At 38.1% G+C, this 13,506-nt stretch overlaps 1 protein-coding gene across 1 annotated transcript in view; it reads right to left on the minus strand.

Moving 5' to 3' along the window:
* Positions 1 to 13,506, minus strand: part of LOC149199599 (ATP-dependent DNA helicase Q-like SIM) — a 391,868-nt gene that overhangs the window by 202,397 nt on the left and 175,965 nt on the right. Inside the window, exon 11 of the mRNA XM_089400631.1 lies at positions 3,937 to 4,000. Coding sequence (XP_089256757.1) covers positions 3,937 to 4,000 — 64 coding nt within the window. The remainder of the gene's footprint in view (positions 1 to 3,936; positions 4,001 to 13,506) is intronic.

Raw genomic sequence — 13,506 nt, forward strand, 5'->3', positions numbered from 1 at the left:
ACACAATTCAGAATGAAGAATCTACAGAATGGGCAAACACCCTTCAAGGTAACTTGGAAGAAGGCAAAGCTAGTTTATTAGATGATCTTTCTATCTCTCGCAAGAGAATGCTCATTGGAGGATGGTAAAGTGAAAATCGGAGCAAGAAAATTAAATATTCTGACGGTCTGAATGAGTGGCAAGAAGGACACGCAACTCAATCGTCATCTTATGAAATACCTTGGGAAGGAACTATGCAATTAAATTCGTTTATTGTTGAAATACTCATGGTTGTTTTCAAAAGTGATGAGGAAACCTCAGCGAAAGACTAGTCGAAGTATGTTGAAGTTAAGGGAAGAGTACGACTAGATGCATTTGAAAAGTTTCTTCAGGAGTTACCTCTTTCTCGAAATCGTACAGTCATGGTGGTTTCAATTTGTTGCAAGGATGGTTCCTCAGAGAACGGTTCGGCAAGCATTCAGGAGGTTGTTGATTCTTATAAGCAAGGGGAGAGGGTAGGATATGCAGAACCTGCTCCGAGAGTTGAGCAATGTCTATGCCCCATTGATGTTATTACAATGAAAGTTCTCAATAAATATGTTACACACGAAGATTTTGAGGATATAGATGAGAAGAATGGTTTGATTGGATGTGTTGTGTGGCGAAGAAATAATGTAACCTCTAATATTATGCATAAGATGTCAGAACAACAATATATAAATGCAAAAAAGCTTGCACTATCTGGTCATTTGTTGGATTCTCCAACATGCCCTGGTGTCTTAGATTCGGTTCCATATGGAACTGAAAACCTAAATTATGTGATTAATTCTAGCCTTGAAAACCATTGTGTTCAAAGTAGATCATTGACTATGAAATCTGCACTAACTACTAAATTACTTGAAAATATTACATTTGAAAATAAAGATGCTTCAGAAATTGATATTCCACTTAGGTTCGGTTCCTGGTCACCTTGTGATCAACAAATAAATGTACCCAAGATTATTGAATCGTCTTATTTTAATGATCATGATTTGATTGATGATGTGCCGCCAACCAAGATTTGGGCCAATAATAGCAATTAGTATAAATGGTGGCTATACTAAAAATTTGGATGACGACAATCATTCGGAATTTAATTATGGAGTGTTTTTTGCGGAGTTGAACGAGGTTCTTACACCGGAGCTTGCAGAGGATGGATATTCTGCTATGGAGGTTTGTGTCACGCCCATGCATACAGAGATTATCAATGGTGCCACACGTACACAGAATGTTCTTGGTGAAAAGGGGCGAAGGTTCAAGGAGTTGACTTTTGTTGTTCAAAAGCAGTTCAACTTTCCAGAGGCTATTGTAGAACTTTACGCAGAGAAGGTCAACAACAGGGGTCTCTGTGCAATTGCACAAGCCGTCTTTTATTGAAGGGCATATGCAGTCATGTGAAGGGAGGTATTGAATTTAAGCCATCTTTTCTCTATCAACTTGTGGATTTCATGGAAAAACTCCAAAGAAGGGTTTCTTTAGCGAATGATGTGCTTTACCTTGCCCACCATGGTATCAATACATTCATATATTTCTCCAAGAGAAGGAGAATCTGAATCAGCATACCTGATCAACTCCACAATTGGAGTTGTGAAAGAGACAACATATCTACAATCAGCCCACCAATCCTCATTAAGAAGCATTTCTCTTATCTTCTTCGCTTGAGGTGACTTAGACTCAGTCCATGCATTCCACTCTGAAGAAACAACAGTGGCTTGTAAAGATGCATAGACCTCAACGATGCGCTCAAGCAAAATAAAGTATGTGGCAAAATCAGCATACCTGATCAACTCCACAATTGGAGTTTTGAAAGAGACAACATATCTACAATCAGCCCACCAATCCTCATTAAGAAGCATTTCTCTTATCTTCTTCGCTTGAGATGACTTAGACTCAGTCCATGCATTCCACTCTGAAGAAACAACAGTGGCTTGTAAAGATGCATAGACCTCAACCATGCGCTCAAGCAAAATAAAGTATGTGGCATATCTTGTTTTTGCAGGTTTTAAAAAATTCTTCTTTGAATACAACCTGTAAATTTCCAAGGAAGCATGGTGGTTGCAGATGAAAATTTGTGCCTCCCTTGCATCTGAAATGATTTTTGCAATCCATTGTATTTTACCAATGTATTTTAAGAGATTGTTAAGGGCATGTACACAACAAGGAGTCCAAAAGATATGCCTATATTGACTTTGGTTCATCAATCTCGTTTCCCTACAAATAGGTGTTGCATTTGTGATGACATGTACCACATTTGAAGGACCAACCTCATCAATTGCATCTTTCAACATTTCAAACATGAAAGTAGCATCCTTAGTTTTACCACTACAGTCAATTGCTTTTAAATAATAAGGCCCTTCTGGTGATGTGACAATAACATTCAACAAAGGTCTTTGTTGAATATTTGTACAACCATCCATGACAATTGAACAACCTGAATGAACCCAAGATTGTTTGAGGTCCTCCATAAGTCCATGCATTCTTGTACCCTAGGGGTGCATATCTTGTCCTTACAGCTATGATTTTTCTCACCATTTCTTTATAGTATGGTGAATGAGTGACATTAAATATAATTCCATTCCCCATAAAAAACTCTACTATGGCATCATCTGCATCATCCCTATGCAAGGCATTGTACATCGTTTGAATGGATTCACTTACACTGGTCCTCTTAGTGTTAGAACTCTCATGATTAGTCTCAATTTGGATGTGACTTTGTTCATTCATACATTGGGATCAATCTTCATGTCTACCTCTCTTATTATTAGGAGATACAATGCTACTATCATATTCATTGTTTCCAATTTCTTTCATGTGAAACTTACTCATCTCCATTCTTTGTTCAAGGTTACATGTGCAACCCTTCACTACTAACCCACGCATGACCAAAAGATGATGCCATACTCTTGTATAGCTACCATTAAAAACATGGTCACACAAAGTGCATTGCCATTCCTCGCAGCGCCCACTGTTTTTGGCCTTGTTTTGTGTTATTTTTTCATGAACTTCATTAAGGGCTTCTTGGAAATGTTGCTTGTGGGTACCTATTGTTGCCTCTACATTCTATTGTTGAACTTCGCCCAAACAAGATCACCTAAATGTGACTGCAATCTTTTGACCTCCTTGTGACAACTTCGGATCTGCAACCTTCACACGTGTGAGGGTAAACTAGCCCAAAAACAATCTACCAACAGTGTCACTTCCTTCACTCTCTTCTCTTCTTCCTTCGCTGATCTTTAGACTCCTTTGCACTTGTTATTGGAGACTTGCTTCACCAAATTGATGTCCTCCAAATGAGGTTGAGCACTGCTATATATAGTTGTTTGTCCATGTCCTTTAGGCCGACATGAGCTTTGGAGTTGGTTGACTTCATCTTTCAAGAATTATCCCTTCGTTGTAGGCCGACTTGAGTGAGGGCTAGTGACAAGGTCTTCAAGGGTGACTTACAAAACAAATTTGACTCTTTACAATGTGTAACGTGCCTTCATTACATGACAATGACTCTTTAGACTTTTATGACTAGATGACAATATCCCTAAGGGCTCTCAATGGGAGCCTTAACTAAAAATAAAATCCCTTGCTCATGAAACCCATGATGCAAGCTTTAAAATAATTTTAATTTTCTTCTTTTCATCTTTTACATAATTACATGGCATTATGAAGACCGAACCTAGATAAACTTTTCAACACAGATGAGCACTAACAATTTGCAGTATTATGCCAGTTCATATTTATGTTTATAATGAAGACAAGAAAAACAAAAATCAACAAATGCAACAAGTTTTGAAATTAAAATGTAAGAATAAGTTTTTCCTTTCAATTTTAAGAGTTCAGCACCCGAACATAGAAACAGAAAACTTTCTGAAAACATATGGATAAGGCAAAAGAATAGTAACCATAAAATTGAAGAAAAGAACTTACAGCAATCTGCCAACAACCCATCTCTTCCAGCTCTCCCAGCTTCCTGGTAATAAGATTCCAAGCTCTGTTCACATAAAGTAACAGTTTCATTTAAGGTTTATGAATTATCCAGGAAATACTTCAATTAACAAATAAAAGAAATCATAAGACATCGAAAGTAAGTCAAATAGCAGTCCATGTGACATGATCTTGATGAAACTAACCCATAATAAGAATCATATACCATACAAGTTAAGGAATGAGACACACATAAGTACAGTAGCCTATCAAACCATAAACACACAATTGCACTCTTTCTTTCTTTAGGGCTAAAGGATAACATGGCAAGCATTCAATAACACTCTTCATATAATTTAAAATGTTCCAACATTGTTGTACAAAAACTTCTGATAAAATTTACATGTGGTTCCCTATTATGGGTCGAAAGCTAAGTTACCAGAAACATTAGTGGGGCTCTTTGAAACATCATTCCCAAATCCTGAAACCAGAGAAATGGCAGTGCTACCTCAAAATGTAGGTGGTCTTGTGAGATGCCTCACAAGGCGAGAACTAGACTAAGGGACAACACCGAAGTGGAAGCCCACTATCACCACATCACACCACCTCCTACTCTTTAGTGGATTTTCACCACAAGGGAAGCTTCTCGGTATTAGTCACCTAATAGGTATTCTAAGGCAATGGTTCAAAGGTGACGGATGGTTAAGCTCAAGAAGGACGGGCACTCAGGCTAAGGACAAGGCACAATCCTATAAGACAAGGAATAGCATGCTCTTTAAGACACCAATCAAGGGCACTTATAGCCTATAGTTTGAGGAATAGGTAATAAGATAGGCTTACAAAGGCATGTAAGACCAAGAAAAGCCTTATGAGAGATTGATATGATCAACAAAGGAGCCACGAGCCTTCAACAATCCATAAGTTGAAGCCTTGGTGCGAGGTTAGTGTATGCCCAAGGAAAATTTACCTAGCGCTTGTGAGGTCAACTCTAATGAGGTTGATTCAACCATGGAAAAGGTTACATTTTGATGCAATGAGGCTCAAACCACATGAAACAGCTCACAACAAGTCAACATCTTCCCCCTAGTTAAACTCAACCCTAAGCCCTAGCCCTAGTGGCTTGCCTTGAAGGGTCGAAAATGAGAAAGAGAGAGAGAAATAGAGTTTGAAAAGGATATTTGAGATCATCCACATCAAAGCCAATGTATGTTTCTTGGGTGATGGAGTCTAAGTAAAACCTACTACAAAGATATCAAACCCAAAAAGGGAGTAAGGGAATAAAAACCCTAGCTATCACTTTATGAGGGGAGAAAATCAAGAGGAAAGCTCACTAGGAGGTCCTCAAGGGATGTCCAACATTTTTAATTAAAGAAAACAATACATCACCAAAATTCCATATAAGCATATGCAATTAACAAGAACATAGACACCCTAACGAAAACTATTGCATGCAATAACCATTACAAGACATTCAACAATAAAGATACTCACAAGATATGCATGAACAAATCCTTCATTATCCCAAGGTGATGTCTCCACAACAAGACTTAGTCTCCAATAGCGAAATTGTCCACAAACATCACATCTCCACAAGAACACAACGCTACAACAACTAGGCCAAAATCTTTAATGAGGACAAATTAGTCCACAAGTGATGATGAAATGAGAAGTGAGGTGACCTTTATTTATATGAGGTATAGCTCACTTAATTTTAGCCTAAGAAGCCCCTAAATTTATAGTGTTATTTTTTATAAGCCCTTTTAACTTTAAGGTTTGGGGCTATGTTATTCCTGTCATAGCTGATAGTGATGCTTGTGGAACATTTTCGCCATTTGATTCCGGGGAAAATTGATGAGGATCCTCAATTTCTTCTATGTCTGAATCTTCACTATTTGAATCATTTGTCGCTTCACATTTATATAAGTTCTTGCTATCATTCCCCTTAAAACATTTGTGTCTAGGGTCCCATTTTTCACCACAACGTTTGCATTTACCTTTTTTTATTCTTTGCACCTCCATATTAGATTTTCTTCCTTCTCGTAGATGTGGTGGAACGTACTTTGTATTATCCATGTCAGAAATTTGGGGAAACCTTCATCTTGAGTATACTATTTCAAATTTCAAATTTCTTTTCTGCAGTTTTTGCTTTTTGTCTTGCTTCTTCTATAGATGTAACATCATGAAGCCTAAGTTCGTTATGGAGATATGAATTAAGTCCAATAATGTATGATTGAATAAGGCGTTTTTTTTATAATATGGGTACTCGTGTAGCTAGTGTTCCCATTCTCTAGTATACTCATCCATACTGTTTAGTCAATTTAGTGTTATCTAAATTGCTAGTATTTATTGTCAACCCGGGGCTCGTAAGCTGATGAAGTGAGGGTGTACTATATGTACTTAAGTAACCTCTTAGAGTTTTTCTTATCGTTGGGGGTGTTGTTGTGGTTAATTATGTTCCTAAGATGGAGTGAGAATTTATAAACAAGTGAGTGATGGTGTGTGTGTAGAGTGAATCCTAAATGAGTGAAAGTGTGTGTTGAGTGATCTCTAACTACTTGCTTGAAAGGAAATGCTTGAAAAGAATAAGTGAACTGAAATGACTTGAAATAAACTTGAAAGCAAATGACCACTACCAATGGCACTAGACACCGTTCAAGTTGCTGCTAATAAAAGAAAAGAGAGTCACTTTTAAAACCCAAGAATAAAGATTATCTCTCTCTAACTCGATGCTTCAAAGCACATGTACTGTGTAAAGCACGGATAGGAAGTAGCTTATGTGGAATTAGAAAAGTGAGAAAAATATGCTTGAAAGACTAATGATAATGATTTGCTATTTCTAATTCTCTACTTCAGCCATATGTACTATGCAAAGTATGATTAGAAAGTAGTGAGAAAATAGTCTAATAAGCACTTAAAATCAAAACTTCTACTTTAAAGACTAGTGGTGATGATTTGCTCTTTCTAACTCGATGCTTCAAAGCACATGTACTGTGTAAAGCACGGATAGAAAGTAGTGAAAGAACAGTCCAAAAAGCACTCAAACTAGCTGCAAATTAGTGATATTCTGATCTTAAAAGATAATAGTTTATGATGAAGATCATTCATGTATGTTAACAGCTCTTTGAGAAATAAGATTAAAAGTCAACTATAAAGATAAAGGCAGCACTTGAATTGTCAACTTCAAATACCATTAGCTGTAAAGCAAACACACACATATAAAAAATAAATCCCGGGCTAAAAGAAACCTGCAAAGAAATAACACTGATCAGCTTGAAAGAAAGGAAAACAAGTAAATGAAACTATACATGCTTAAGGAAATAAACAAGAAAATAACGAAATACTGCACATAAAATACTTTACAAAGGCTGAGATGAGCAGGGGCCCTCTGTTCATTCAGCCACAAGAAAACTCAGAGATCTGGAAACTTCAAAACGGTGCTATGTCTATTCCTCCATTTGCAAAAAGTATACAAAACAGAGTGCTGGAATAGCACTAGAAAATAGAGTTCACAAAGCTCTTAAATTCCACACAAGTTCAAAAAATTACAACTAATAAAAAGTTCCTTGAGCGTACGCAGACGCAGCAATTTATAGGAGTTTCTAAGATAGCCTACTCGTACAGCTAATTAACAGAAAAACAATAAACAGTCATGCGTATTTATGGTCCCTTGACACATCACGGCTGCGTGGACGAGTTTAGTGGTTCTGTCGTCATGGATAATAAATCCCATGTTGGATTGCGTCCCCTGCCACCTGTAGAACATGGACAAATCACCATTTAAGATGACGTGACCAAGCAGCTCTCAATCACCGTTTAAACAGCCTTGAGTTGACCGTAACTTAACCAGCTTTGACCATGGGTGGAGATGACGTGGATGGCTGGAACAATGGGACAGGAACCTCGAGCACGTTGATACCTGAGTGCCCATGTGGCTCATCTAGCAAACCGACACGTGGATCATTGTGTTTAACAAAAAGGCTGCAGGATCTTCAGATAGCTGCGGGATCATCAGATAGCTGCGGGATTCCTGCAAGTAAGTCAAAATCTAAACAAATAGTCATCCATTAGCAAAACTTGCTTGATCATGCTTATTGACACCTAATGTAATGATCTGAGAGGTTTTATGGTGAAAATGAGGCAAAAGTGAAGGAAAGATAAGGAAGAACTGAGGAAAATGGTAGACAAGTAGGTGTAGAATAGAGGCTCTACATACCCCCACTCCGAGGGTATTGCATGTCCTCATGCAATGAAAACACAATTCAGTCCATCTGCTGGGATGCCTCAGCTAGGACATCCAATCTCCTTCTCTTCCTTTGTGTAGAAACATTAACCTTTGGCCTCTTGAACATGCATCTGAATTTCAAATTGATTAAGGCTCTGTTCAGCCTTCTACATCTCTTCTTGAGTCTGCTGTGTTTCTTCTGCCACATGCTCATGTGAAGAAAGGTGTTATCTTGGATTGCTTTGGCAATTTCAGCTTGCTGCTTCATTTCTTCATTTCTCTGTTTAATGTGACGGTTTAGCACTTCAAGTTCATAGATTTCTTGTTTAAGTAAATCTATTTGCTGCTCATGAGGTATGACATTACTTGGGCCAGCAGTGTTTTGCTCCAATGTTTCAAAATAGTTGTACACCTCTTGTTGAATTGGGTCAACAATTGGTGACTTCCTTGGACTATATTCATGCTCAATTTCAGTTTCAAACTCCGGCTGAAATGGACTGTCTTCTCTTGGAGGAGTAGCTGCCTCATGTGATGGACTATCCTCAAGGTCTGCTTTTGTAGCACCCTTCTCAGGTGTGCTAAGATCAACGAAGAGTGTCCTTGTGGCTTTCCTTTTATTCTGCAATCTACTACTCCTTCTTACCGTGGCAGCACTCTGTGTTTCTTTTTGTGCCTTTTCCCTTGGTTTTTGAACTTTTACTTTCTCAGAGAGGGCAGTTTTCTCATGGAGTTTAGCTACCCTTTGTGCTAAGGGCTGGTTATCCCTTTCTTCATCACTAGAATGCTCTGGGGTCTGATCAGTTTCTTGGATTATAGATTTTCCCTTGTCTTGTTTTTGTTTCTTTTTGTCTTCTCTTCTCTTCTTGGTAGCTTCCTTGGCAAGTTCAGCGAGGGTTTCTGAGATGACCTCTTGAGCACTGTCTTCAGTGGGTTCAATCTCAGGTTCAAGATGATGGACTTCTATTTCCTCTACAGTTTGTCTTTGAACAGTTTCCTCTAAGATGTCAGTCTCAGAGATACTTTCTTTTCTCTTCCTTCTGCTTTTTCTAGGTATAGAAGATTCTCCAGGTTCTGCAAAATGATTCCTTACAAGGAATTTCTCCCATGTGTCTTGTTTTTCTTTTAACTGTTCTTCTATCAATAACTTTACAAGACCATGGTGACAGAGGTAAGCTTCTACGTTTCGTGGATTTCGTTGAGCCATGGAACACATTTTCCTAAGGCTTTGGAATAGAAAGTAAGGAAGATTTATATCATGTTCTCCTTGAAATTGCAGCATAATTTTACCATGATAAACGTACAACACTCCAAATCTCCCTTCACACGTGAAAAATTTTTGCACTAACAACAATAGAATTTTCCATTCTTCTTTAACATGGGAGATTGGAATTCCTTTGGTGAAAACACTTGTGTCCATACCTGGGTTTTTAAAAATCCGCTTCCATTGTTGATCCTGGACTGCCCGGTTTTTGAACCAACGTTCACCGGTTTGTGGAAGAGAGGTAGCCCTTGCTATGCTTCCTTCGCTGACTGTAAATGTTAAATCACCCACTTCTGCTTGACTGTCTTTGTCCTTAAATGATCTTGCAAAGGCTTTTGTTACTTCTTTGTGGTAGCCCTTAAACTTCCTGATGCACTGTAGCCAATTAGCTTTTTGTAATGCTTCCTCAACCTGAGGGTATGCCTCCAAGAATTTCGAACCTTCTGGTTCAGCCCTTAAAAGCTTTCCCATCGACTCCTCAGCTCTGTTTAAAACACGAATTTGATGGTGACCTTACACAGTAACCCCGTCACTTTACACAGTAACTCCTCGGTTCCTGTTCAGACTTTGTGGAACAGAGGGTATACGGTGCATCAACAGCCTCAGACACCGAGAATTCACGGCTTGAATTAGAGTTAAGCGGAGGATAACAGCGTGGACACAGTGAAAACGGTGACTAACAGTCGTAATACGACTGTATCACAGGTTTACTGGCTATACGGCAGAGGGAAAACAGAGGATGGTTTATGGAGGTAATCGTAGTGAGTGAAACGGAATAAGGGAGATGATAGCGAGGAATGGAGTATTATGAGCACAGAGGGTTTCGAAATGATGAATGGAACGGCTATATTCTCCGATTTCGGCTGTGAATTGACACATGGCTGCGGGACGAGAACTGAGAGACGTAATACGGTAGGTTACGTCATTAGGGTACGAGACCTTAATGACAGAAACAGCCATATGTGATTTCAAAAATCGTGGTTATTATGAGCTGGTAGACGTGGAGGATTCGTAGATTTGTGGTCGCATGGGAAAAGAAGATGGGTAATCATTACGATTAGTGGTCAACAAAACATAACCCAGAAAATTCCGCATAATGAAATAACCATAGGTTTAGAGTTTTAAACATACCTCGGATCCGCATTTGATTTGGCTTCTGATGATTTGCTATTAACCTTTTGTTAACTTTATTGCTAGCACATGATCTTTCCTCCTTGTCTTTGATGATTTTGAACTGTAAATATTTTCTTCAGACAAACTGTGTTTCTTGTGCAGGTGCAGAAGGCTGCAGGAAGGCTAAACAGCTGCAGAATTGTTAAATAGCTGCAGGAACTGTAATGAAGTCTTCCAGCTGCATAAAATACTTTAGTTGCCTAAAAAAACTTTATTAATGAAGTGAAATGGAATGAAGGAATGAATGAATGAGTGAGTGGAAAGCAGTGAGGTGAAGTGAGGATGGTAAGATGGAAGGAAATGGTGAGATGAAATGAATGAAATGAAAATGAAAGAGAGAGATTTTTTTTTTTTTTTTTTTTGGAAAACATGAGGTGTCAGGTGACCCTGATTTTCACCTCATGTTTTCTGCATGAGACTGCCAATCAGAGATTGGTTTTCAGGCTCATACATTTATTCATTTTTTTTCTTTCTTTTTTTCTTCTTTTTTTCTTTTTTTCTTTTTTTTTTTTTTTTTTTTTTTTTTTATTGAAATTGAAAGAAACAGAGATTAGGCTGATGGAGGAGAAGAATTCTTCTCCACCAGCCTCATTTCAGAATCGCCTTGGAATAACTTAACAAACTCCTCTTTTGAGAGTGGCTTGTGGTAGACTTTTAACCGGTGGCCATTCACAATAAAGGGAGTTCGAAGTTCATCAATAGTCTTCACTCTAACTGCTCCATTATTAAAGACTTCATCAATCTCATATGGCCCAAGCCAATGAGTTTGAAATTTTCCTTTGAAGTCCTTAAATTTTGAATCAAACAAGAGTGTCCAATCACCCTTTTGAAACTTCTTTTCTTTGATATGTCGATCATGCCATTTGCTTCTTTGGTGCTGAACTAGATCGGTTCTTAGAATTGCATCTTGTCTCATTTCATCTAGTTCATTTAACTGGTCCATTCTGTGCTTCTGGGCTTCTGATAAGCTCATCCCCAATTGAACTGCTGTCTTGAAGGTCTTGATTTGGAACTCAATGGGGAACAGGACTTCCTTCCCATAAACAAGTTCATAGGGAGAATGTCCTGTGGTGTTCCTCCATGTAGTTCTATAGGCCCATAAGGCTTCAGGAAGCCTTTCTGCCCAATCTCTTCTATGAAGATGAACAGTCTTTGTGATGATGCTTTCAAGAACTTTATTTGTAGATTCTACTTGACCATTCGCTTGCGGATGGTATGGAGTAGATGTTCTATGCTTAATCTTATATTCCTCCATCAGCTTTTCCACCATCCTTGATGTAAATTGGCTTCCCTGATCTGTTACAATTTCTCTTGGTACACCAAAACGAGTGAAAATATCCTTGAAAAGAAATTGAACAACTGAATTTTCAGTAGCAGAAGTTAATGCTATAGCTTCTACCCACTTGGTAACATAATCAGTACAAACCAGTATATATCTATTTTGCTTGGATGGCGAATTAATTGGTCCAACAAAATCTAGAGCCCATTTCTCGAAAGGTTCGATGCATACCTGTGGCTGTAGTGGCATTTCATTCGAAAGAGTTGGTCTCCCAGTTCTTTGACAACTGTCACACCTTTTAACATATTGCTTTGCATCCTTAAAGAGAGAAGGCCAATAATATCCTGATGAAAGGATTTTATAGGCAGTCCTCTTATCAGAAAAATGTCCGCCACAAGGTTCGTCATGACATGCCTTAAGGATGTCAGGCATCTCATCCTCCCGTACACATCTTCTGATCATCAAATCTGGCCCTGTTCTGAACAATTCATTAGAAATCCAAGAATAAAGTGAACTATCCTGAATGATTTTCCTTTTCTCATTAGGAAATAAATGTAAAGGTAATTTTCCAGTAACTAAATAATTAGCAATATCAGCATACCAAGGAGTTTTGGTAGTTACTGCAAACAAATACCCATCTGGAAATTTATCCTCTACAGGAGAGTCCTCATTAGTGTTTTGGATTCTAGACAAGAAGTCAGCTACTGTGTTCTGTTTACCTGGTCGATCTAACACAGTTATGTTGAATTCTTGTAAAAGCAAAAGCCATCTTGTAACTCTACCATTAGTGACTGGTTTGTTCATGAGGTATCTAATGGCAGAGTGATCAGTGTGGACAAAGGTTTCATAGCCGGTTATATAGTGTCTAAACTTGTTTATAGCATGAACAACGGCTAGAAACTCCTTTTCAGTAACAGTATAATTTAACTCAGTAGGAGTCAAATTCTTACTCGTGTAATAAATGGCATAAGGGATCAAATCCTTTTGTCCCAAAACAGCTCCTAAAGCTGTATCTGAAGCATCAGTAGAAATGTGGAAAGGGAGTTTCCAATTTGGACCCCTTAAAATGGGTGCTTCAGATATTCTAGTCTTTAAAGCTTCAAAGGCAGATTGACATTCAGGATCCCACTTAAATTCACAATCTTTAGTAAGTAGTTTGAAAAGAGGGGATGCTATCTTAGTGAAGTTTTCAATAAATCTTCTGTAATAACCAGTAAACCCAAGAAAACTTCTAACATCTCTTTGGCAATTTGGAACAGGTAACTTAGAGATGACTTCTACTTTAGATCTATCAACTTTGATTCCATCTCCTGAAATATGATGTCCTAAAACAATCCCTTCAGTAAACATCATAAAACACTTTTCATGACTTAAAGAAAGATTTGTTTCCTTACATCTTACCAGTACTTTTTCCAAATTTGCCAAAGCTTCTTCAAATGTATTACCATAGACTGTAAAATCGTCCATGTATACCTCTACACAATCATGAATCAGATCTGAGAAGATTCCTAGTACAGCCCTTTGAAATGTAGCAGGTGCATTGCACAAACCAAAAGGGAGTACTCGATAGGCAAAAGTTCCCCAAGGACAAGTAAAGGTGGTTTTGTCTTGATCTTCAGGTGCTACCTGAATCTGATT

This window comes from Pinus tabuliformis, chromosome 2_1, assembly GCF_031772625.1.
Source record: "Pinus tabuliformis cultivar Carrire ecotype Pingquan chromosome 2_1, CPIR1, whole genome shotgun sequence".
NCBI classification, from domain to species: Eukaryota; Viridiplantae; Streptophyta; class Pinopsida; order Pinales; family Pinaceae; genus Pinus; species Pinus tabuliformis.